At 38.2% G+C, this 26,705-nt stretch overlaps 1 protein-coding gene across 5 annotated transcripts in view; it reads right to left on the reverse strand.

The window, feature by feature from the left end:
* The window catches only part of CNTLN (centlein), a 352,113-nt gene that overhangs the window by 240,728 nt on the left and 84,680 nt on the right, over positions 1 to 26,705 (reverse strand). For all 5 annotated transcript variants that reach the window (XM_061425221.1, XM_061425222.1, XM_061425223.1 and 2 more), the window contains exon 3: positions 17,052 to 17,136. In XM_061425221.1, coding sequence (XP_061281205.1) covers positions 17,052 to 17,136 — 85 coding nt within the window. The remainder of the gene's footprint in view (positions 1 to 17,051; positions 17,137 to 26,705) is intronic.

The following is a 26,705-nucleotide window of genomic DNA, read 5'->3' on the forward strand; positions in this document are numbered from 1 at the left end:
ATGGACCTAACAGAAGCAGAAGATATTAAGAAGAGGTGGCAAGAATACACAGACTGTACAAAAAAGATCTTCATGACCATGATAATCAAGATGGTGTGATCACTCACCTAGAGCCAGACATCCTGGAATGTGAAGTCAAGTGGGCCTTAGAAAGCATCACTACAAACAAAGCTAGTGGAGGTGATGGAATTCCAGTTGAGCTATTTCAAATCCTGAAAGATGATGCTGTGCAAGTGCTATACTCAATATGCCAGCAAATTTGGAAAACTCAGCAGTGGCCACAGGGCTGGAAAAGGTCAGTTTTCATTCCAATCCCAAAGAAAGGCAATGCCAAAGAATGTTCAAACTACTGCACAATTGCACTCATCTCACACACTAGTAAAGTAATGCTCAAAATTCTCCAAGCCAAGCTTCAGCAATATGTGAACCTGAACTTCCAGATGTTCAAGCTGGTTTTAGAAAAGGCAGAGGAACCAGAGATCAAATTGCCAACATCCGCTGGATCATGGAAAAAGCAAGAGAGTTCCAGAAAAACATCTGCTTTATTGACTATGCTAAAGCCTTTGACTGTGTGGATCACAATAAACTGGAAAATTCTGAAAGAGATGGGAATACCAGACCATCTGACCTGCCTCTTGAGAAACCTACATGCAGGTCAGGAAGCAACAGTTAGAAGTGGACATGGAACAACAGACTGGTTCCAAATAGGAAAAGGAGTATATCAAGACTGTATATTGTCACCCTGCTTACTTAACTTATATGCAGAGTACATTATGAGAAACGCTGGGCTGGAAGAAGCACAAGCTGGAATCAAGATTGCCGGGAGAAATATCAATAACCTCAGATATGCAGATGACACCATCCTTATGGCAGAAAGTGAAGAGGAACTAAAGAGCCTGTTGATGAAAGTGAAAGAGGAGAGTGAAAAGGTTGGCTTAAAGCTCAGCATTCAGAAAACTAAGATCATGGCATCTGGTCCCATCACTTCATGGGAAATAAGATGGGGAAACAGTGGAAACAGTGTCAGACTTTTATTTTGGGCGGCTCTAAAATCACTGCAGATGGTGACTGTAGCCATGAAATTAAAAGATGCTTACTCCTTGGAAGGAAAGTTATGACCAACCTAGATAGCATGTTGAAAAGCAGAGACATTACTTTGCCAACAAAGGTCCATCTATAGCCAAGGCTATGGTTTTTCCAGGGGTCATGTATGAATGTGAGAGTTGGACTGTGAAGAAAGCTTAGTGCTGAAGAATTGATGCTTTTGAACTGTGGTGCTGGAGAAGACTCTTGAATGTCCAAGAAGATCCAACCAGTCCATCCTAAAGAAGATCAGTCCTGGGTGTTCATTGGAAGGACTGGTGCTAAAGCTGAAATGCCAATACTTTGGCTACCTTGTGTGAAGAGTTGACTCATTGGAAAAGTCTCTGATGCTGGGAGGGATTGGGGGCAGGAGGAGAAGGGGACGACAGAGGATGAGATGGCTGGATGGCATCACCGACTCGATGGACATGAGTTTGAGTGAACTCCAGGAGTTTGTGATGGACAGGGAGGTCTGGCGTGCTGCAATTCATGGGGTCGCAAAGAGTTGGACACAACTGAGCAACTGAACTGAACTGAAACGAATTAGTTAAATATATGTATGTGTGTGTGTGTGTGTGTGTGTGTGTGTATACTGCTTTTTAGATTCTTTTCCAATATAGGTCATTACAGAGTATTGAGTTACCTGTGCTATACTTTAAGTCCTCATTAGGTAGTTAATTTTATATATAGTAGTGTGATTATAACACTTCTATTTTATCTGTTTGTATACTGAGTTATGAAGTAAAATGTATTTTTCTCAGTATAGGGATCATATTAATTAAACATTGCTCTTGATTTTTACTTAGAGGTGACATTACTCGTCCATAGGCCAACTGAACTTCAAGAGTTCTCATAACTCCACATCTGTACCAATAAGACACTCAGGCTTGGCAACGTTTTACAAATTAAGTATAAATGGCACCTCAAAACAGTTTTCATTTTTATTGCCTATTTTAATTATTAGGGCATATCAAAATATGTTTTACATCAATCAAACAGCATAAAATGCAAACATCTACAATTCATAACCTATTTTTCTATTCTCATCTAAGTCTCAGCCTCTTTCAAGGTTCAATTTTTCACCTCCTCCATGAAGCCTTTCCTATCACAGTAATTTCTGCTATTTCCAAGTTTCTGTATTGCCTACATTATTCATTTTGCACATATTACCTAGAGCTGCTAATTATCTATGTACTCACACTATCTTCCAAACTAAATTATAGTAAATGTTTATGAGTGAGATTGACACTGATAAATTCAATCATATGAACACTAAGACAGTGAATTATCTACAGGCCTATCCTTTGAAAGAATTAACAAAAATTAAGCATCCTCATCTATCCTTGAGATTATTTAGACTTAAGAAAGGTGAGATACGAGACCAAATGATTTAAGGTTTAGAAGAATGTGCCCATTAATGTGAGCTAAACTTAACAGGAATAAACAACATGCTGCTGCTGCTGCTGCTGCTGCTAAGTCATTTCAGTCGTGTCCGACTCTGTGCGACCCCACAGACGGCAGCCCACCAGGCTTCTCTGTCCCTGGGATTCTCCAGGCAAGAATACTAGAGTGTGTTGCCATTTCCTTCTCGAATGCATGAAAGTGAATAGTGAAAGTGAAGTCACTCAGTCCTGTCTGACTCTTCGCGACCCCATGGACTGTGTAGCCTACCAGGCTCCTCCATCCATGGAATTTTCCAGGCAAGAGTACTGGTGTGGGTTGCCATTTCCTTCTCTGAATAAACAATATAAATTACAGCAATAACAAGTCCTTTCATGAAAATTATTTAGTAATTGAAAAGTTAGCATTTGAGTGAATTTAGTAATCTACAGGACAAATATAGACTTAATCTTTAAATAAAAACACATAATACAGTAGGAACTTAGCTAACCAAAACCTTCATTTTTTGAGGGCTTCTCTGGTGGCTCAGATAGTACAGAAGCTGCCTGAGCCAGGAGACCCAGGCTCATATTTTGATAATTAGTTTGATAAATGATTTTATATATCATAAATCATTAAAGTAATAAGTTAGACACAGATGTATTCCCAATGGAAGAGAATTGATAAACTCTCAAAGATCTATTAAATTTTACATAACACAAAATATTTTCCTAATAAAATGTACCCTCAATGATCTAGTTTTTATAATGGAAGTGACAGTCACTTAGGCGTGTCCGACTCTTTGCAACCCCATGGACTATGCAGTCTATGGAATTCTCCAGGCCAGAATACAGGAGTGGATAGCCATTCCCTCCCCAGGGGATATTCCCAACACAGGGATCAAACCCAGGTCTCCCACATTGCATGCAAATTCTTTACCAGCTAAGCCACCAGGGAAGCCCAAGAATATTAGAGTAGGTAGCCTATACCTTGCCTAGCGGATCTTCCCAACCCAGGAATCGAACCGAGGTCTTCTGCATTGTAGGCAGACTTTTTACCAACTGAACTACCAGGGAAGCCTTAGCACAAGTATATATAGTTACAATTCATTTTTTTTCTTTTCCTTTTTAGAGAAGTATAGTTGATTTATAATAAATTCTATAAGTTTTAGATATATAACATGATTTCACAATTTTAAAGGTTATGTTCCATTTACAGTTATTTGAAATGCTATATTCCCTCTGCTATATAATATATCCTTATAGCTTATTTACTTTATACATAGTAGTTTGTACCTGTTAATTCCCTTCCCGCTTTGCTCTCCCCACTGGTAACTACTAGTTTGTTCTCCATGTTTGTGAGTCTGCTTCTTTTTTGTTATAGTCACTAGTTTTATTGTTCAGATTCCACATGTAAGTGACACTGTACAGTATTTATCTTTCTCTGACTTATTTCACTAAACATTAATAACCCTCCAAGTCCTAAATTTAGCTTCATGAAACCTTTTCAAGAAACTTTTCTGGATAGAGTAAAGTACATTCTTAATGGTCTGGCTTGAGTTAATATTAAAATAGCAAATTGAACTCAGAGGAACCATAAAGCATAAAGGGTGACAAGAGAAAGTATGGCTGGAACAAATTATTTATTATGGATAAGCCATGACATGAATAATTCAAATCATGGTCAAAAGAAGTCTGTACAGAAAGAAGAGAATGATAGTGGGTATGAATCAGGAAAAAAGAGGGGTGTGATGGCAGTGGTTCAAAAGACCTAAAACTCTATAAAACAATACTTGAGCATAGTTAATATATTATTTATATGACCTACTTTAAAATGTACATAAAGAGTTTAATGAAAAACAGAGAAGTAATGATATCAGTACAACTAAAACAAAGGTAAACGGATAAAAGGGAAGGGGTGAGAGAATTAAATGTAATTGAGAACTGAAACTTATTTCTGAGCTTCCTAGAAGGTAAGAAAGAAGGGAAATTCAATGTTTAAAAATTATCTCATTAAATACAGCAAGTTATTAGTAGACTCGAGTTATCTAATGCAATACTTGAAGGAAAATTTATTACAAGATTTACTTTATAACTAGCAGTGACAAAGCTAAAGCACAGTCTTACCAAAAGAAGTTACATGGCATTTTTCTACACTATTATCAATAAAGCATGTAATAGTATTAGATTGTTCTATGAAAGTTTTTCAGCAACTAGCTAAAAAATTGTGTGTATAACTTTCTAGTAGTTTGACTAGATATGTGGTTAAGGAATAAGCATTCTTGTTGCTCTATTCCATAGACTACAAGTTTGGAAAAGTAAGAACTATTTAACATTACTTGATGGGACAATAAACACATGATGAAGGAACTTTTGTCTTCCAGCACAGGATGCAGTAAGTTGGAGGTTGTCTCTCCTATTCATACAACATGAAAAAAGTTGAACAAACTGAAAATCAGCAACTCTTCTTAGAATCATCAGAGAACTGAGGTCATATGGCAAATTGCTGTTCCCCAAACTAGACAGATAGGCAGATACAGAGAATCACAATACAGCATAGCAAAATCCCTGAAGCAAGAAAACTCCATGGAAACCAGTACCGAGAGTAGGAAAACAAAATCTGCAATTAACGAATCATTGGAGGATAAGTGTGGACGTGCATGAGAGTTAAAAATGTCCTGTAGGGCCTGGTCCTTGAGGAGTTCCTAAACTTTCATGAGTTTTTACATACAGAACACTATTAGGTTGTCTCAGTGAAGATCAGAGAAAAATCTCTTCCTGCTCTCTGCAGGAGGAGAGGGAACATAGGCATTTTAAAATATGACCTAAGTATATAATTCTTAACAAGGCCTACCCTCAAGAGAAAATTATTTTCCTAGAGTCTGCTGGGATTTTACTAGACTAACCAACCCAAATGAAGTTAAATACCCAACTCCAATACCCTTGCCTTCCAATCTTTCCTAAGGGGGAAAAGAAAAAAAAAAAACTGAGACACACTTATGAACGTCAGACCTAGGAGCTGCTGCTGCTGCTAAGTCGCTGCAGTCGTGTCTGACTCTGTGCGACCTCACAGACGGCAGCCCACCAGGCTCCCCGTCCCTGGGATTCTCCAGGCAAGAACACTGGAGTGGGTTGCCATTTCCTTCTCCAATGCATGAAAATGAAAAGTGAAAGTAAAGTCGTTTAGTCGTGTCCGACTCTTAGTGACCCCATGGACTGCAGCCCACCAGGATCCTCCATCCATGGGATTTTCCAGGCAAGAGTACTGGAGTGGGGTGCCATTGCCCTCTCCTAAAGACTGAGACCTAAACATTAAACTATGGAGTACTTTCACTCCCCGAGACACCTCACAAACTACATCAATAGGTTTCTGTATAATTACAAGGGAATGCAACTGAAAGAACTGGTTGTTTCAAATGATATTTAACAAGTTTCTCAAGACACCCAAATAGAAAAGGACACCAAAGCAAAAGCTGAGCCTGTGCTAAAAGAACAGTAAACACAGCCTAAACCCTAGGCCCATTTCTCTCAGTATATTTTAATCATTTGGTTAATTTTGTGTCCACTTGGCTAAAACATTGTACCCATTATATCTAGTTCTTAAACAAACACCAATCTAGATATTGCTGTTAAAGTGTTTTTGTCATAGATGTGATTAACATTTAAATCAATAGACTTGAGTAAAGGAGATGACCCCTCCATAATGTGAGTAAGTCTCATCTGGTCAATAGAAGACCTTAAGAAAGAGGACTATTCATCTGAGAAAGAAAGAATTTTGCCACCAGCATACTTTTGGATTCAGATGCTGTATCAACTCTTCCCTGGGTCTCCAGTTTGCTGTGCAGAATTCAGATTTGCCAGCCCATAACTACATGCATGAGTGCATGCTCAGTCGCTCAGTCATGTCCAACTCTTTGTGATCCCATGGATTGCAGCCTGGCAGGCTCCTCTGTCCATGGGATTTTCCAAGCAAGAATACTAGAGCAGGTTACCATTTCCTACTCCAGGGGATCTTCCTGACCCAGGGATTAAACTCGCATCGCCTGTCTTCTGCCTTGGAAGGCAGATTCTTTACCACTGAGCCACCTGGGAAGCCACAGCTATATGAGACAATGCCTTAAAATCAATTTCTCTGTCTCTGTCTCATGTCTTTGACTATCTATCTACAGACACATTTTTAGTTCTATTTCTCTATGGAACCCTGACTATCAAAGACTTTGGTCCTATTTAGAACTTCAGTCCTAAACTGCAAGGTCTTGGATTCTGAACTTGAATAAGCCTGGAAGCAGATTCTTCCCAAATTAAATCTCCAGATGAAAACATGAATTAATCAAACCTCAATTACAACCTTCCTGATCCACAGCACCTTAAAAAACATGTGTATTCTTCGCAACTTAATAAATATGTGCATTCTTTTAAGGTTTTAATTTGCTAAACAGCAAGAGAAAAACTAACATACCACAAGGCATTTTCCTATAGAATTTATACTAGAAAATAATAGAGAAAATGGATGTAAACCATAAACACTGGAAATCTTGACAGTATAAAAAACACAACCAAATAATGCTAATAACAGGAAATTAAGTCCTCCAATTACTCTCTGTAAGCTCACTTTAAAATGCAGGAGAAAGGATGAGTAAGTAAAAATATACTAATTTTCTCAAGTTTTTTAAAGTGTGCAGCTGATACTATCTAAATTTTTCAGAATATTCTAGAATAAAGGTATACAGTGTTAAGACAGAAAAATATCACATTATATTTATATGAAGGAACCAAAAAAAATGACAAAAAGAACTTATTTACAGCACAGAAACTGACTCACAGACATTGGAAACAAACTTACTGTTACTAAAGGGAAAATGGAGGGAGGGATAAATTAGGAGATTTGGATTAACAGATATACACCACTATATATGAAGTAGATAATAAAGACCTATAGGATAGCACAGGAAACTATATTCAATATCTTATAATAACCTATAATGGAAAAGAATCTGAAAAAGAATACATATACATATATGCATACAAACCTGTGTATAACAACCACTTTGCTGTATACCTGAAGCTAATACAACACTGTAAATCAACTATACTTCAATCTAAAAAACTATAGAGTTAAATATTATATATAAAATAATAATGCAATCACTAAAAGAACTGATACAGTTCTCCTAAACCTTCCAAACTATCAGCATAAGAGTGCATGCACATACACAAAGACACACACACAAATGAAGAGAAAACAACTGGCAAATGCTGAAAAAAAACAAACAAAATATTAAAACAGAAAGCATAAGATTAACCAGAGAATGAAGATCAAATAAGTATATCAGATCTTAAGGAGATGGAAAAAGCTTACCTTTAAAAAGGTAAATACATATATAATTGAGTCAAAACACAAAGTCCAACCAAAGAGTACAAACAATAATCATCTAAATATGCAGTATTAAAGTATAAACAAATATATAACAAATTAATTGAAAGAATGCTAGAGGAAAGATAATACTTTGAGAAGAAAACTAAGATATAAGCTGAATGCCTGAAAAGATAAAAAGGTTAGAATAAATGTATTAAATCCGGTTATCTTCTTGAACTCATGGTTTCCTCTTTCAACTAGATCTGTTAACACAATTAAGGCTTCTTGTATTGTGTATTTTAATTTTCTTCTCCATTACTTTCAAATATTTTGGCTAACGCTTTTTTAAATGCAAAAATATCCTTTGTACTGTTAAATTTCCTCATTTGATTCATTATTTTGTTAGAATTCAATGATTTCTTAAAACTTCACATGCCATTCTATGTGTTACTTTCTAAAATCACCTCATGTTTTGTTTTGTTTTTGTAACCTTGTACAGCATTAACCACCTTTTGCTTTGAAATTCTTTTTCACATCATGAGATACAGTATTATACTTCTCTCTTTCTACTTCTCTGAACAACTTTTTTTCATCTCTTTTACTAAAATTTGCTTTTCCTCTCATCCATTAATACTATCAGCAAATATCTAGTTCTCAGAATTCTGTTTAAAGTCTTCTCCTTAACTATAACATTAAATATTTTTATATCAAGGAGAAAACTCCTTCCCAAGGATTGAATTCATGCTTTCAATAGTTTACTTAAAAATCTCTAAATGGTATTTCTACCAATAACTAAAATTTTAATTGTCTAAAAGAAGCTCAAAAGTTATCCTCATAGTAAGTTGTACCTCTTTATAATAACCTTCTTCCTGATAGCAATGTCACTGCTCTCCTGGATTCTCTGGGCTGAAAACCTAAGAGTCACTTTCAAATTACCATCAAGTCCTTATAGTTCTAATTTATATATCTTTAATTCTTGCAAAACTAATAGTTCAGGTTCATGTCATTACTCTTAAGACTATGAAATAACCTCCTTACAGATCATTCTACTTTCTGCTTTCCTTTTTCTAAATGTATACTAGACTATTAGATTTATTTTCACAGATTGCAGCTTAATTAACTTAATGAAATGCCTGCTGAGTCACTTCAGTCATGTCCGACTCTGTGTGACCTCATAGATGGCAGCCCACCAGGCTCCCCTATCCCTGGGATTCTCCAGGCAAGAACACTGGAGTGGGTTGCCATTTCCTTCTCCAGTGCATGAAAGTGAAAGTGAATTAGCTCAGTCGTGTCCGACTCTTAGCGACCCTGTGGACTGCAGCCCACCAGGCTCCTCCGTCCATGGGGTTTTCCAGGCGAGAATATTGGAGTGGGTTGCCATTGCCCAGATAAATTAATTTGCCCTCTAATTAAAGTTTGCACTTTTTCATTCAAGCAGTTAAGGCCTTTCTTTAATACAGGTTCAATGTAACATTAGTCTTTTCTCAGCCTACACTCTTACATATTACCTATGAAACAAAATATAAACTTCAGTATCACCCAAAGATATGCTACACTCCTACCTTCTTCAATTTTGCCTGGTGTTTGACATGGGCAACTCCTCCTAAAATCTCCACCTATTAAAATTGTTTGAGTATCTTAAGACCTTGCCACGTAATTTAATCTCTCCTTCTTTTGAATCTTAATAGCATTCTGCTTGTGATTCTCTCATGGCACTTATATTGGTTTCATTTATGTAAGTCACACATGCAAAAATATTTAAAGAACATCTATTATACATCAGGCAATATGGTAAATATTACATGTTAGGTATAAACGGTCCCCACGCTCATAGAACCTGTAATTTAATGTAGGAACATATGGTTACTTGCACTTCACTTTTATCCCCACCCAGTGGCTCACAGAGACTTAGAAATTCTTTATTAAAGGCAGGAATTTTAATTCTAAATTTTCCAGAGTATCATCACATGATAATATCCACATTTAATACAGCAATTTGTTTAACTGAACGAAAAATATAACCCATAAATGATTTTTAAGATATAAACACAGTATTGCACAAAAATATACATGCTTTAGGCTGAGGAATTAAAGGCTCTAAATGACAAATTCAGATCAGATCACTCGCTCAGTCGTGTCCAAATCTTTGCGACCCCATGAATCGCAGCATGCCAGGCCTCCCTGTCCATCAGCAACTCCCGGAGTTCACTCAGACTCATGTCCATCAGGTCAGTGATGCCATCCAGCCATCTCATCCTCTGTCGTCCCCTTCTCCTCCTGCCCCCAATCCCTCCCAGCATCAGAGTCTTTTCCAATGAATCAACTCTTCGCATGAGGTGGCCAAAGTACTGGAGTTTCAGCTTTAGCATCAGTCCTTCCAAAGAAGTCCTAGGGCTGATCTCCTTCAGAATGGACTGGTTGGATCTCCTTGCAGTCCAAGGGACTCGCAAGAGTCTTCTCCAACACCACAGTTCAAAAGCATCAATTCTTCGGCGCTCAGCCTTCTTCACAGTCCAACTCTCACATCCATACATGACCACTGGAAAAAGCATAGCCTTGACTAGAAGAACCTTTGTTGGCAAAGTAATGTCTCTGCTTTTTAACATGCTAACTAGGTTGATCATAACTTTCCTTCCAAGGAGTAAGTGTCTTTTAATTTCATGGCTGCAGTCACCATCTGCAGTGATTTTGGAGCCCAGAAAAATAAAGTCTGACACTGCTTCCACTGTTTCCCCATCTATTTCCCATGAAGTGATGGGACCAGATGCCATGATCTTCGTTTTCTGAATACTGAGCTTTAAGCCAACTTTTTCACTCTCCTCTTTCACTTTTGTCGAGAGGCTTTTTACTTCCTCTTCACTTTCTGCCGTAAGGCTGGTGTCATCTGCATATCTGATGTTATTGATGTTTCTCCCGGCAATCTTGATTCCAGTTTGTGTTTCTTCCAGTCCAGCGTTTCTCATGATGTACTCTGCATACAAGTTAAATAAACAGGGTGACAATATACAGCCTTGATGAACTCCTTTTCCTATTTGGAACCAGTCTGTTGTTCCATGTCCAGTTCTAAACGTTGCTTCCTGACCTGCATACAAATTTCTCAAGAGGCAGATCAGGTGGTCTGGTATTCCCATCTCTTTCAGAATTTTCCACAGTTTATTGTGATCCACACAGTCAAAGGCTTTGGCATAGTCAACAAAGCAGAAATAGATGTTTTTCTGGAACTCTCATGCTTTTTCTATGATCCAGCGGATGTTGGCAATTTGATCTCTGGTTCCTCTGCCTTTTCTAAAACCAGCTTGAACATCAGGAAGTTCACGGTTCACATATTGCTGAAGCCTGGCTTGAAGAATTTTGAGCATTACTTCACTAGTGTGTGAGATGAGTGCAATTGTGCGGTAGTTTGAGCATTCTTTGGCATTGCCTTTCTTTGGGATAGAAATGAAAACTGACCTTTTCCAGTCCTGTGGCCACTGCTGAGTTTTCCAAATTTGCTGGCATATTGAGTGCAGCACTTTCACAGCATCATCTTTCAGGATTTGGAATAGCTCAACTGGAATTCCATCACCTCCACTAGCTTTGTTTGTAGTATTGCTTTCTAAGGCCCACTTGACTTCACATTCCAGAATGTCTGGCTCTAGATCAGTGATCACACCATCGTGATTATCTGGGTCGTGAAGATCTTTTTTGCACAGTTCTTTTGTGTATTCTTGCCATCTCTTCTTAATATCTTGTGCTTCTGTTAGGTCCATACCATTTCTGTCCTTTATCAAGCTCATCTTTGCATGACATGTTCCTTTGGTATCTCTGATTTCTTGAAGAGATCCCTAGTCTTTCCCATTCTGTTGTTTTCCTCTATTTTTTTGCATTGATTGCTGAAGAAGGCTTTCTTATCTCTTCTTGCTATTCTTTGGAACTCTTCATTCAGATGTTTATATCTTTCCTTTTGTCCTTTGCTTTTCGCTTCTCTTCTTTTCACAGCTATTTTTAAGGCCTCCCCAGACAGCCGTTTTGCTTTTTTGCATTTCTTTTCTATGGGAATGGTCTTGATCCCTGTCTCCTGTACAATGTCACGAACCTCATTCCATTGTTCATCAGGCACTCTATCTATCAGATCTAGGCCCTTAAATCTATTTCTCACTTTCACTGTATAATCATAAGGGATTTGATTTAGGTCATACCCCACGCCCCTAGGCCCAAGGCCAGGGCCGGCAGCCAGGAGGAACAACCCACGCCGGAGGCCAGGGGCGGCGATGAGAGGAGTTACCCGCGTCCCGTCCGAGGTCAGGGGCGGCGGCCAGGAGGAGATACCCCATGCCCCAAGCCCGAGGCCAGGGGCAATGGCCAGGAGGACCAACCCCACATCCAAGGAGCCGTGGCTGCGCGGGTGCAGGAGTGCCTAAAGGAGCTATCCCACATTGAAGGTCAGTAAGGGCCATGGTGAGGAGATACCTCTCGTCCAAGATAAGGAGCAATGGCTGCGCCTTGCTGGAGCAGCCCTGAAGAGATACCCCATGTCCAAGGTAAGAGAAACCCAAGTAAGATGGTAGGTGTTGCAAGAGGGCATCAGAGGGCAAACACACTGAAACCATACTCACAGAAAACTAGTCAATCTAATCACACTAGGACCACAGCCTTGTCTAACTCAGTGAAACTAAGCCATGCTCGTGGGGCAACCCAAGACGGGCAGGTCATGGTGGAGAGGTCTGAAGAATGTGGTCCACTGGAGAAGGGAATGGCAAACCACTTTGGTATTCTTGCCTTGAGAACCCCATGAACAGTATGAAAAGGCAAAAAGATAGGACACTGAAAGATGAACTCCCCAGGTCAGTAGGTGCCCAATATGCTACTGGAGATCAGTGGAGAAATAACTCCAGAAAGAATGAAGGGATGGAGCCAAAGCAAAAACAATACCCAGTTGTGGATGTGACTGGTGATAGAAGCAAGGTCCGATGCTGTAAAGAGCAATATTGCATAGGAACCTGGAATGTCGGGTCCATGAATCAAGGCAAATTGGAAGTGGTCAAACAAGAGATGGCAAGAGTGAATGTCGACATTCTAGGAATCAGCGAACTAAAATGGACTGGGATGGGTGAATTTAACTCAGATGACCATTATATCTACTACTGTGGGCAGGAATCCCTCAGAAGAAATGGAGTGGCCATCATGGTCAACAAAAGAGTCCGAAATGCAGTACTTGGATGCAATCTCAAAAACGACAGAAAGATCTCTGTTCGTTTCCAAGGCAAACCATTCAATATCACGGTAATCCAAATCTATGCCCCAACCAGTAACACTGAAGAAGCTGAAGTGGAACAGTTCTATGAAGACTTACAAGACCTTTTAGAACTAACACCTAAAAAAGATGTCCTTTTCATTATAGGGGACTGGAATGCAAAAGTAGGAAGTCAAGAAACACCTGGAGTAACAGGCAAATTTGGCCTTGGAATATGGAATGAAGCAGGGCAAAGACTAATAGAGTTTTGCCAAGAAAATGCACTGGTCATAACAAACACCCTCTTCCAACAACACAAGAGAACACTCTATACATGGACATCACCAGATGGTCAACACCGAAATCAGATTGATTATATTCTTTGCAGCCAAAGATGGAGAAGCTCTATACAGTCACAGCAAAAACAAGACCGGGAGCTGACTGTGGCTCAGACCATGAACTCCTTATTGCCAAATTCAGACTGAAATTGAAGAAAGTAGGGAAAACCACTAGACCATTCAGGTATGACCTAAATCAAATGACAAATTAAGTGCCCCCCAAAAAACAAATAATTTCTTTCATGGCATTTAATATTTTATGAGGTAAATCATTCTACTCAAAATGTAAATAATGAAATAATATCTATCCAAGGAAAAGGAAATAGAAAAGAAAAGAATTTAGCAAAGAAAAAGGAAAAATATATTGTTATTTAAGAAAGTCAGCATTTCACAAACAGTATGGACCTAACAGAACAGAAGATATTGAGAAGAGGTGGCAAGAATACACAGAAGAGCTATACAAAAAAGATCTTCATGACCCAGATAACCATGAGAATGTGATCACTCACCTAGAGCCAAACATCCTGGAACATGAAGTCAAGTGGGCCTTAGGAAGCATCACTACAAACAAAGCAGTGGAGGTGATGGAATTCCAGTTGAGCTATTTCAAATCCTAAAAGGTGGTGCTATAAAAGTGCTGTACTCAATATGCCAGGAAATTTGGCATATTGTAGCAGTGGCCTGTAGCAGTGGCCACAGGACTGGAAGATGTCAGTTTTCATTCCAATCCCAAAGAAGGGCAATGCCAAAGAATGTTCAAACTACCGCACAATTGCACTCATCTCACACGCTAGTAGAGTAATGCTCAAAATTCTCCAAGCCAGGTTTCAATAGTATATGAACCATGAAATTCCAGATGTTCAAGCTGGATTTAGAAAAGGTAGAGGAACCAGAGATCAAGTGGCCAACATCCTTTGGATCATCTAAAAAGCAAGAGAATACCAGAAAAACATCTACCTCTGCTTTATTGACTATGCCATAGCCTTTGACTGTGTGAATGACAATAAACTGTGGAAAATTCTGAAAAAAGATGGGAATACCAGGTCATCTGACCTGCCTCCTGAGAAATCTGTATGCAAGTCAAAAAGCAACAGTTAGAACTGGACATGGAACAACAGACTGGTTCCACATCAGGAAAGGAGTACATCAAGGCTGTATATTGTCACCATACTTCTTTAACTTATATGCAGAATACATCATGCAAAATGTGAGGCTAGATGTAGTACAGCTGGAATCAAGATTGTCGGGAGAAATATCAATAACCTTAAATATGCAGATGACATCACCCTTATAACAGAAAGCAAAGAACTAAAGAACCTCTTGATGAAAGTGAAAGAGGAGAGTGAAAAAGTTGGTTTAAATCTCAACATTCAGAAAACTAAGATCGTGGCATCCAGTTCCATCACTTCATGGCAAATAGATGGGGAAAGAGTGAGAACAGTAACAGACTTTATTTTGTTGGGCTCCAAAATTACTGCAGATGGTGACTGCAGCCATGAAATTAAGAGACACTTGCTCCTTGGAAGAAAAGCTACGACCAACCTAGACAGCATATTAAAAAGCAGAGACATTACTTTGCCAACAGAGGTCTATCGAGTCAAAGCTATGGTTTTTCCAGTAATCATGTATGGATGTGAGAGTTGGACTAGAAAGAAAGCTGAGTGCCAAAGAACTGATGCTTTTGAATTGTGATGTTGGAGAAGAATCTTGAGAGTCCTTTGGACTGCAAGGTGATCCAACTAGTTGATCCTAAAGGAGATCAGTCCTGAATATTTATTGGAAGGACTGATGCAGAAGATGAAAATCCAGTACTTTGGCCATCTAATGCAAAGAACTGACTCATTGGAAAAGACCCTTTTGCTGAGAAAGAACAAAGGCAGGAGGAGAAGGGGAAGACAGCATGAGATGGTTGGATTGCATCAACAACTTGATGTATATGAGTTTGAGCAAACTCTGAGAGTTGGTGATGGACAGGGAAACCTGGCGTGCTGCAGTCCATGGTGTTGCAAAGAGTCCAACATGATTGAGCAACTGAACTGAATGACCATCTAGACCTGCTAAACTGAGTATTTCCTAAAGCACTGCAAACTTATTGCCAAAGGTTATCAAAACGAATGCCAAAATCCATTCTCTTCCATAGAGTAGACCTGTATGTGAGGAAGAGATTGCTCAGCCTGGAAGTAACTTTTCCCAAATTCGCTGAATCTTGGGTTAACCATATGAGTAGTTTCTCTCAATGAAATGTGGGTATAAATGATGTTTGCCACTTCCAAGTCTTAACTGTGTATCTGTTAGGCACAACTGAGCAACTGAACTGAACTGATTAGGTAGCTTGTTATTATTTAGTAGCTAAGTCTGTTTCACTTTTTCTGACCCCGTGGACTGTAGGCAGGCTCTTCTGTCCATGGAATTTACCAGGCAAGAAAACTAGAGTGGGTTGCCACACCTTCCTCCAGGGGATGTTCCCAACTAATTAATATACTAGGCACATCGCAGTATTTTTCCATATTAGAATTCATTTTGATATTGACATTCAAGTCACAAATACAACTATTATTTCCCAAAACAAACTAAAAAGTTATTTAAAAAATTTTATCATTATAGCAATAATTATTACATTTTCTATCCTGGAGAAGGAAATGGCAACCCACTCCAGTACTCTTGCCTGGAAAATTCCATGGATGGAGGAGCTGGTAGGCTACAGTCCATGGGGTCACAGAGTCAGACACGACTAAGTGACTTCACTCACTCACTTATTACATTTTCTATAAGGAAAATACAATTCTGGAGAAGGTATAAATTTCAAATTTATATGTCATATAGGAATATACATCCAATTTTAGAACAAACTTATATAGAGAGAATAAAAAAAATAATTTTTATCCACATTAACTTCCATTTTTAGTCCTTTAATAAAATAACTTAATAACAATAACCAATCTTAGATGAAAATTATCCTGTTTAATTGGGTAGGAAGGAAAATAGAGTCAGAACTTGGAAAAGCAGAGTTACCAGAAAGAATCTTCATTCAACCCAGAAAATAAAGATAATTTAGCCTATAATGGGCAATTGGGTACAAAATGAATTTAAATATATCATGACATAGACAATTCTTAAAATAAATTCATTTCACCTTTATTTTTAAGATGTTACTACCTCCAAAATGATTCTTGGGAATCAATGACCATGTAGATTTTTGTAGTGGTAATATACTGAAGATATAATTACCTATAATTTTAAATATACAGTTACATATAATTGTATTAACTATAAATATAGGACTGTATAATTTGAAAGTGGAAGTTCAAAACATCAAATAGAATCATCCCAGTTATTGTTAATATTTTGTACAAATTAAAGCATTAAAAAATTTGTAGGATTCAGAAGCAAATGATAATTGTTAAAAATAAAAAGCAATTTCAACAAAAACTGAGTAACAGATAGTTATTACTATAAAATTAAAACAACATCTTAAGAGTTTTAATGTATAAATAACATAGTCTATAACCCAAAAACACAAAGAAGAATAACAGGCTAAAGTAGTAACTTGACTATAGTAACAGGACAACATAATGAACCTGATATTCTTGTGAACATTACTGTAAAAAAACTTAAAATGTTTGTAAACACCTACTATATAAAACAAATATCATAAATTTAGTATTTTCTGATATAACACCAACCTGTTCCAATTCTTGTATTTTAGCATCCTTGACTTGCAGAATTTCTAAAACTTTTCTGTCTTTAGCTTCAGATTTCCGTTTTTCTCTAGAAATAAAAAGTATATATATTGAAAACTTAGTCATTATTTTTGAAAGTTTATTAGACATTGTTAGCCAATTCTTTTAATTTCCACATCCTAATAGTGAGTTTCACATTAAACTATAGAAAAGTTAATTATCCGACATTAACAGCCCTTTCTGATTTAATCAGAAACCATATGGCAAGTGACAACAATTTATAACTGCTGCCAACTAAGACAACTTCATACAAAAAGAGTTTCTACATTTATACACATTATAAAACATACTTAAAACACATTTCATCTTGACTGCAAGTCATTATAACATAAATTTAAAATAATTACTGAATATATTAATATGTTCATGTTAATATACTTTATATTGCAATTTTTAATATTAACTAATATTAATATAATAAAAATTAAAATATAATATAATTAATACTAATAATTAAGAATACACTACTTACCATTTTTTAAGTAAAAGAATTAAAAGAGAGAAAGCTTGAGATTTACTAACAATCAACATTAAATAAATAAGGGAAAAATTTATTGGATGTTCATTATATTTTTTAAATTTTAAAAATAGGTAAAGGAAATAGAAATCTGTACCTAAATCACTCATGAATCACAAAGTGTACAGGTAGGAAGAAATTAAGAACCCTCACCTGAGAATAAAAATGAGATGAAGCAAAGGGCTTTAGAAGGCAAAAATGGATATGAGAATTAAGAGATATGTATGACATAAAAGCATACCACTGCTGGTGACCAAGATGGCAGAGTAGGAAGACCCTAAACTCACCTCTTCCCATGGACAACACAAAAACTACAACTAGTTATGAAGCAGCTATTTATGGGAAAAAAACTGAAAATTAGCAGAAAAGATACACTACAAATAAAGATATGAAGAAACCACACCATGATGGTTAGGAGGAGTGGAGATGCAATATAGTCAGTATCCCCACCCCCAGATCAGTGGCCCCTAAATGGGAGGATAATCACAAATATACAGATCTTCTCCAAGGAGAAAGTCAAGCTCTCCAGCCTGGATAGTCCACACCAAGTAGATCAGACTACAGAACAATGGGTTTTGAAAACTAGTAGTGTACATGTTGCTTCCCAGGTTGCTAAGTGATAAAGAATCTGCCCAATGTAGGAGACACAGGGGACATGGGTTTGATCCTTGGGTCAGGAAGATCCCCTGGAGGAGGAAATGGCAACCCATTCCAGTATTCTTGCCTGGGAAATCCAGTAGGCAGAGGAGCCTGGTGAGTGACAGTCCACGGTGTCGCAAAGAGGACATGACTGAGCACACATGTATGGGTCTCATGTTCGAAAGAGCTAGAGAGCTGCAGGAAACAGAGATTCCACTTTTCAAGAATATGCACAAAATCTCACGTAGTCTGAATTCCAGTGGAGATACAGTAGTATGACAGAAGCCTGTATCAGATACTCCTGCTGGTCTTGTAACACCTCCTGGAAAGGCAGGAGGCAATTGGGAAAGCCTTGGGTACAGAGATGTTGGAGACAGCCATTCTAGGGGAGTTTTTCTACTGCAATAACACCAGCACTGGCAAGCGCTATTTTGGAACCCTCCCTCTACCCTATTAGCATGAGAGGATGTCCCACACATCTTCAGGCTAGCACCAGCTGCAAATCACCCCAGGCTGCATAGACAGTCATGCAGGGACCCAGCCCTAGGCCCTCCCGGGACATACAGCCAATGACACAGGAAGCCTACCTTTTCCTCCAGCAAGCCCACAGCCACTGCCTGCAGCACAGTCTCACAGCCAACTGGGCCAGAGGCCAGCTCTGCCTAACAACACATCAACAGCAGTCAGCCCCAAAACAGTGGAAGGGTACATGCTGCCAACATAAGGAGACTCCTAAGGCACACAGCTCTGGTGATCAGAGTGTGCTACCAGACCCCATGGAATGACTACTTCTCCTGACTGACCTAATACAGAGAAATGAATATAGAGAATACAGAAAAATGAGGAAACAGAGAAATATGTTCCAAACAAATATCACAAAACCTGAGAAACAGAAAAAACAAAGTGGAGATAAACAATCTACCCAAAAAGAGTTCAGTAATAGTCAAAAAGAGGTTCAATGAACTGGAGAGAAAACTGAATGAACATAGTCAAAATTTCAAAGAGTTTAAAAATTTAAATAAAAATCAGAGCTGAAAAATACAATGATTTCAATATTAATAAAAAATACAGTAGAAGGATTCAACACTAGATTAGATGATACAGAGTAACAGATGAGCATCTGAAAGACAGAGTAGTAAAAATCTCCCAAGGAGAAACAAAAAAAATAAGTTTTAAAAAGGAAAATAATTTAAGAGACCTCTGAAATAACATCAAGCATACTAATATTTGCATATAGAGAAGAAGAGAAAGATAAAGTAGAAGGGAACTTATTTAAAAAAAAATAATACCCCAAATTTTCTTAACCTGGGAAATGAAACAGATATCCAAAGCCAGGAATCACAGAGACATCTCAGAACCATGACCCCAAAGAGGTCCACTCGAAGACACATCATAGTTAAAATGGCAAAAAAATAAAGTGAGAGTCTTAGAAGCAGCAAGGGGAAAGCAACCAGTTAAGTATACAGAAACTAATATAAGGCGATTAGCTGACTTTTCAGCAGAAACTCTGTAGGCCAGAAGAGAGTTACACAATATATTTGAAGAGATGAAAGGAAAAAGTCTACAACAAAGAATACTCTACCTGGCAAAGATATTATTCAGATTTGAAGGAAAAGATAGAGTTTTACAGACAAGCAAAAGTTAAAGAGTTTAGCAGCACTAAACTGGCTTTACAGGAAATGTTAAAGGGACTTCCATAAGCAAAAAAAAAAAAAAAAGACTACAACTAGAAATATGAAAATTATGGAAGGAAAAATCTCACTGGTAAAGACATACACAGTAAAGGTAGTAGATCAGTCAATGATAAATCTAGTAGGAAGGTTAAAAGACAAAAGTAGTAAAATCATCTATTTCCACACTAAGCAACTATTACAATAAGTAAACGATACAAAATTTAAAAGAAGTTTTAAAAAAAAAGACATCAAAAACATTAAATATGTGGATGGGTGGAGTACAAACATAGGGTTGTTAGAAGGCATTGAACTGGCTTCTGGTTCAAGATGGTGGAATAGAAGGATCTGCACTCACCTCCTCCTGATAGAGCACCAAAATTGCAACTAGCTGCTGAATAACCATCAACAGGAGAGCACTAGAACCCACCAAAAAAAGATATTCCATGTCCAATGACAAAGAAGGAGCCGCAGCAATCACAATAAAATCAAATCCCATAACTACCAGGTGGGTGACCCACAAACTGGAGAACAATAATAATAAAGATGATCTCCCACCGTTGGGAAGATTCTGAACCACACGTTAGGCTTCCCAGCCTGGGGACTGGGCAAAGGGACTGGAAATCCCCATGGAATCTGACCTTGAAGGCCAGCGGGATTTGATTACAGGACTTCCACAGGACCAGGGGAAACAGACTCTAGTCTTGCAGGGCAAAAACAAAATTTTGTATGCCCAAGACACAGAGCAAATGACCAGTGATCCCACAAAAGACTAAACCAAAACTACTTACTTGCTAGTGTGAAGGGTATCATGTGGAGGTGTGGGTTGGCAGGGGCTTCCCACAGGGATAGAGGCACTGGCAGCAGCAATCCTGGAAGGCCCCCCTTGATGTAAGCCCTCTTAGAAGTCACCATTAAACCTACCACAGAGCCCACAGACCCCAGGGCTGGGTAACCTGAGGCCAAATAACTAACAGAGAGGAAGTGCAACCCCACACATCAGCAGATAATTGGATTAAAGTTTTACTGAGCAAGGCCCTGCTGACCAGAGCAAGGCCCAGTTTTTCCCATGGCCAATCCCTCCCATCAAGATGCTTACACAAGCCTCTTAGCCTCCTCCATCAGATGGCAGGAAGAAGAAGCAAAAAGAACCACAATCCCACAGCAGCTAGAACAAAACCACATTACAGAAAGTAAATCAGGATGAAAAAGCACGAAGTTACATCCCAGATAACAGGACAAGATAAAATCCCAGGAAAACAACTAACTGAAGTGGACATAGGTAACAGTCCAGAGAAAGAATTCAGAATAAAGATAGTGAAGATGATCCAGGATCTCAGAAAACAATGGAGAACATACAAGAAATATTTACCAAAGAGACTTCCCTGGTGGCTCAGACAGTACAGCGTCTGTCTACAATGCGGGAGACCTGGGTTCGATCCCTAAGTTGGGAACATCCCTTGGAGAAGGAAATGGCAATCCACTCTAGTACTATTGCCTGGAAAATCCCATGGACAGAGGAGCCTGGTACGCTACAGTCCATGGGGTTGCAGAGTCGGACACGATTGAGCTTCTCATCACTCACTCACAAGAACTAAAGAATGAACAAACAGAGTGAATAATGCACTAGAAAGAATCAACAGCAGAATAACTGAGGCAGAAGAACAAATAAATGACATGGAGGACAGAATGGTGGAATCACTGCCACAGAACAGAATATAGAAAAAAGAATGAAAAAATAAAAATGAAGACAGCCTAAGAGACCTATGGGACAATACTGAATGCACTAACATTCACATTATAGGGGTCCCAGAAGGAGAAGAAAGAGAGAAATAAAGGACCTGAGAAAGTATTTAAAGAGATAACAGCTAAAAATGTCCCTAAGAAGGGAAAAGAAATGGCCAACCAAGTCCAGGAAGCAGAGAGTTCCAGGAATGATAAACCCAAGAAGGAACACACAGAGACAAACAGTAATCAAACTGACAGAAATTAAAGACAAAGATAAAATATTAAAAGCAACAAGGGAAAAATGACAAGCAACATATAAGGGAACACCCATCAGGTTACCAGCTGATTTCTCAACAGAAAATCTACAAACCAGAGGGAATGGCACCATATATTTAAAGTGAAGAAAGGGAAGAAAGTACAACCAAGAACACTCTACTCAGTAAGACTCTCATTCAGATTTGATAGAGAAATCAAAAGTTTTCCAGACAAGCAAGAGTTAAGAGAATTCAGTACCACCAAATCAGTTTTACAACAAATGCTAAAAGAACTTCTCTAGTGGCGACCCACTGCAGTACTCTTGCCTGGAAAATCCCATGGATGGAGGAGCCTGGTAGGCTGCAGTCCATGAGGTCGCTAAGAGTCGGGCATGACTGAGTGACTTCACTTTCACTTTTCACTTTCCTGCACTGGAGAAGGAAATGGCAACCCACTCCAGTATTCTTGCCTAGAGAATCCCAGAGACAGAGGAGCCTAGTGGGCTGCCGTCTATGGGGTTGCACAGAGTCGGACACGACTGAAGTGACTTAGCAGCAGCAGCAGCAGACAGGAAAGAAGCACAAATTGGAATCAAGATTGCCTGGAGAAATATCATTAACCTCAGATATGCAGATGACACCACCCTTATGGCAGAAAGTGAAGAGGAACTCAAAAGCCTCTTGATGAAAATGAAAGAGGACAGTGAAAAAGTTGGCTTAAAGTTCAACATTCAGAAAATGAAGATCATGGCATCTGGTTCCATCACTTCATGGGAAATAGATGGGGAAACAGTGGAAACAGTGTCAGACTTTATTTTTTGGGTTCCAAAATCACTGAAGATGGTGATTGCAGCCATGATTTTAAAAGATGCTTACTCCTTGGAAGGAAAGTTAAGACCAACCTAGATAGCATATTCAAAAGCAGAGACATTACTTTGCCAACAAAGGTCCATCTAGTCAAGGCTATGGTTTTTCCAGTGGTCATGTATGGATGTGAGAATTGGACTGTGAAGAAAGCTGAGCACCAAAGAATTGATGCTTTTGAATTGTGATGTTGGAGAAGACTCTTGAGAGTGCCTTGGACTGCAAGGAGATCCAACCAGTCCATTCTGAAGGAGATCAGTCCTGGGATTTCTTTGGAAGGAATGATGCTAAAGCTGAAACTCCAGTACTTTGGCCACCTCATGCAAAGAGTTGATTCATTGGAAAAGACTCTGATGCTGGGAGGGATTGGGGGCAGGAGGAGAAGGGGACGACAGAGGATAAGATGGCTGGATGGCATCACGGACTCGATGGACGTGAGTCTCAGTGAACTCTGGGAGTTGGTGATGGACAGGGAGGCCTGGTGTTCTTCGATTCATGGGGTCGCAAAGAGTCAGACATGAATGAGCAACTGAACTGAACTGAACTGAACTAAGACAGGAAACAAAAGAGAAAGAAAAGACCTACAGAAAATAAACCCAAAACAATTAAGAAAATGCTGATGGATGAAAAGCACCAATCAAAAGATACAGACTGGCTGGGCAGATGAAAACAAGTGCATGTTTGCACTTCTACTCACCACATCATTCTGCGTGACCCCTCAACCTGTACATAATTATTTTATATTGTTAGGTTTATCATATTCCCATTATGGCTTGCAATTGTAATTATCTTTTTTTTCAGTCTCACTATTGATTGTGAAAACTGATAAATATACTTTACTATTGTGATTATGTCTACCAATCACTTAATACCATTGTATCGTGATTGGTCAACAGAAAAATAATAGAATTCTATATCACCAAAACTGCCATTTAGTAGAAAAGCCCGTAATCACTTTCTAAAATCCAGATGCATATTGAATTATCTTGGAATTTTTTGAAAAATACAAATGTCTAATATTTCTTTTTTTCTTCAAAGCTCCAGATATGTTTCCAATGAACAGCCATGTTTAAAAACAACTGGACTATGTGATGATCTTTTAGTAGTTTAACTTTTCCTATTTCATTTTCAGTGCTCCCATTTCATTTAATGTATGTTTCCAATTTCTCCACCTCTTCTCTTTTTGATGGTTTTTCTCAAGCCTTTCCAAGCATAGTAGAAAAGCTTTTGTATGCATATATATAAGTAGTATGCATAATATACACATTTTAGAAAACTTATGAATTCTTGCCTAACTAAAATTTTTTATTTCACTCATTTGATTCCACAAGTTAAATTCCACTTGTTTGACTTTCATATGAATAGAATGCTACATTTCTAATTAGAAAAAAAACAGATAAGCAACAAGCAACAAATGTTTACTTTATAGCACATGGAACTATAGTCAGTATCTTATAATAACATATAATGAAAAATAATCTGAAAAATAATATATGTGTATATGTATAATGAATCACCTTGCTGTGAACCTGAAACACTGTAAGTCAACTGTGCCTCAAATATACATATATATATATAAGAAAAAAAAGAATGCACTGAACTTAAAGAGATCATCAAGTTAATCACATATATATACATTGTTATATATAAACCTCATGGTAAACACAAATCAAAAGCCTGAAATAGATACACAAAGGAAAAAGAGAAAGGAACCCAAACATAACACTAGAGATAGTCATCAAATCATAAGGGAAGACAGCAAAAGAACAAGAAAAGAATGAACAAAAAGAACTACAAAAACAACCCCAAAGCAATTAACAAAATGGCTATAAATACTTGGCTATTAAATAATCACTTTAAATGTAGATGGACTAAATGCTCAGTCAAAAGACAAAGAGTGGCTGAATGGATACAAACACAAGTCCTACAGTTATGCTGCCTATGAGAGACTCACTATAGATCTAGACACACACAGACTACAAGTGAGGGGATCGGAAAAAACTAATACAATTATGTAAAGTTTAAAAAAAAAATAGTTCCACAAAAATAAAAAGAAAGGTGGGATAGCAGTATTTATGACTTTAAACACTGTAACAAGAGAAAAGAAAGGACATTACATAATGACCAAGGAATCAAAAAGATATAATAGTAAATATATATACACTAAACGTAAGAGCACCTACATACATAACACAAACATTAAGAAACATAAAGGGAGAGATTGAAAGTAACATGATAATAGTGGAGGATTTTTAACACAGCATTTATATCTATGGAGAGATCATACAGGCATAAATCAATAAAGAAACACTGGCCTTAAACGACACATTAGATCAGATGTAATCAATCGATGCATATAGAACATTTTATTCAAAACAGTCATTAAAAAAGGGTCTAAAGAAATAAAACCAGAAATAAGTAAGGATAAGTTAAAAACAGCACCACAAAAATACAAAGGACCATAAATGTTATGGAGAACAATTATACGTACAAGAAAATGAACAATTTAGAAGAAACAGACAAATTCCCAGAAATATACAAACTCCTAAGACTGAATCAGGAAGAAATAGGAAATATAAACAAACCAATTAACAGTAATGGAATTCAGTCAGTAATCAAAAAACTTCCAACAAATAAAGTCCAGGCCCAGACAGATTAATCGGTAAATTTTACAAAGTATTTAAACAATTAACACCCATGCTTCTCAAACTATTCGAAAAAACTGCTGCTGGGCCGTCGCAGCCACCGTGCTCCAATGTCGAAGGTCAGGGGCAGAGGCCGAGAGGAGCTACCCTACATCCAAGGTCAGAGGCAGCAGCCGAGAAGAGCTACCCCACGTCCAAGGTAAGGCGCATCTGCTGTGCTTTGCTGGAGCATCCGTGAAGAGATACCTCACATCAAAGGTTAAGAGAAACCCAAGAAATATAGTAGGCGCTAACAGAGGGCATCAGAGGGCAGACAGACTGAAACCACAATCACAGACAACCAGCCATCTGATGACATGGATCACAGTCTTTTCTAACTCAATGAAGCCATGCCATGTGGGGCCACCCAAGACAGACGGGTCATGGTGGAGAGGTCTGAAGAATGTGGTCCACTGGAGAAGGGAATGGCAAACCACTTCGGTATTCTTGCCTTGAGAACCCCATGAACAGTATGAAAAGGCAAAAAGATAGGACACTGAAAGATGAACTCCCCAGGTCAGTAGGTGCCCAATATGCTACTGGAGATCAGTGGAGAAATAACTCCAGAAAGAATGAAGGGATGGAGCCAAAGCAAAAACAATACCCAGTTGTGGATGTGACTGGTGATAGAAGCAAGGTCCGATGCTGTAAAGAGCAATATTGCATAGGAACCTGGAATGTCAGGTCCATGAATCAAGGCAAATTGGAAGTGGTCAAACAAGAGATGGCAAGAGTGAATGTCGACATTCTAGGAATCAGCGAACTAAAATGGACTGGGATGGGTGAATTTAACTCAGATGACCATTATATCTACTACTGCGGGCAGGAATCCCTCAGAAGAAATGGAGTGGCCATCATGGTCAACAAAAGAGTCCGAAATGCAGTACTTGGATGCAATCTCAAAAACGACAGAAAGATCTCTGTTCGTTTCCAAGGCAAACCATTCAATATCACGGTAATCCAAGTCTATGCCCCAACCACTAACGCTGAAGAAGCTGAAGTTGAATGGTTCTATGAAGACCTATAAGACCTTTTAGAACTAACACCCAAAAAAGATGTCCTTTTCATTATAGGGGACTGGAATGCAAAAGTAGGAAATCAAGAAACATCTAGAGTAACAGGCAAATTTGGCCTTGGAATATGGAATGAAGCAGGGCAAAGACTAATAGAGTTTTGCCAAGAAAATGCACTGGTCATAACAAACACCCTCTTCCAACAACTCAAGAGAACACTCTATACAT

Source organism: Bos javanicus, chromosome 8 (assembly GCF_032452875.1).
Source record: "Bos javanicus breed banteng chromosome 8, ARS-OSU_banteng_1.0, whole genome shotgun sequence".
Classification (NCBI taxonomy): domain Eukaryota; kingdom Metazoa; phylum Chordata; class Mammalia; order Artiodactyla; family Bovidae; genus Bos; species Bos javanicus.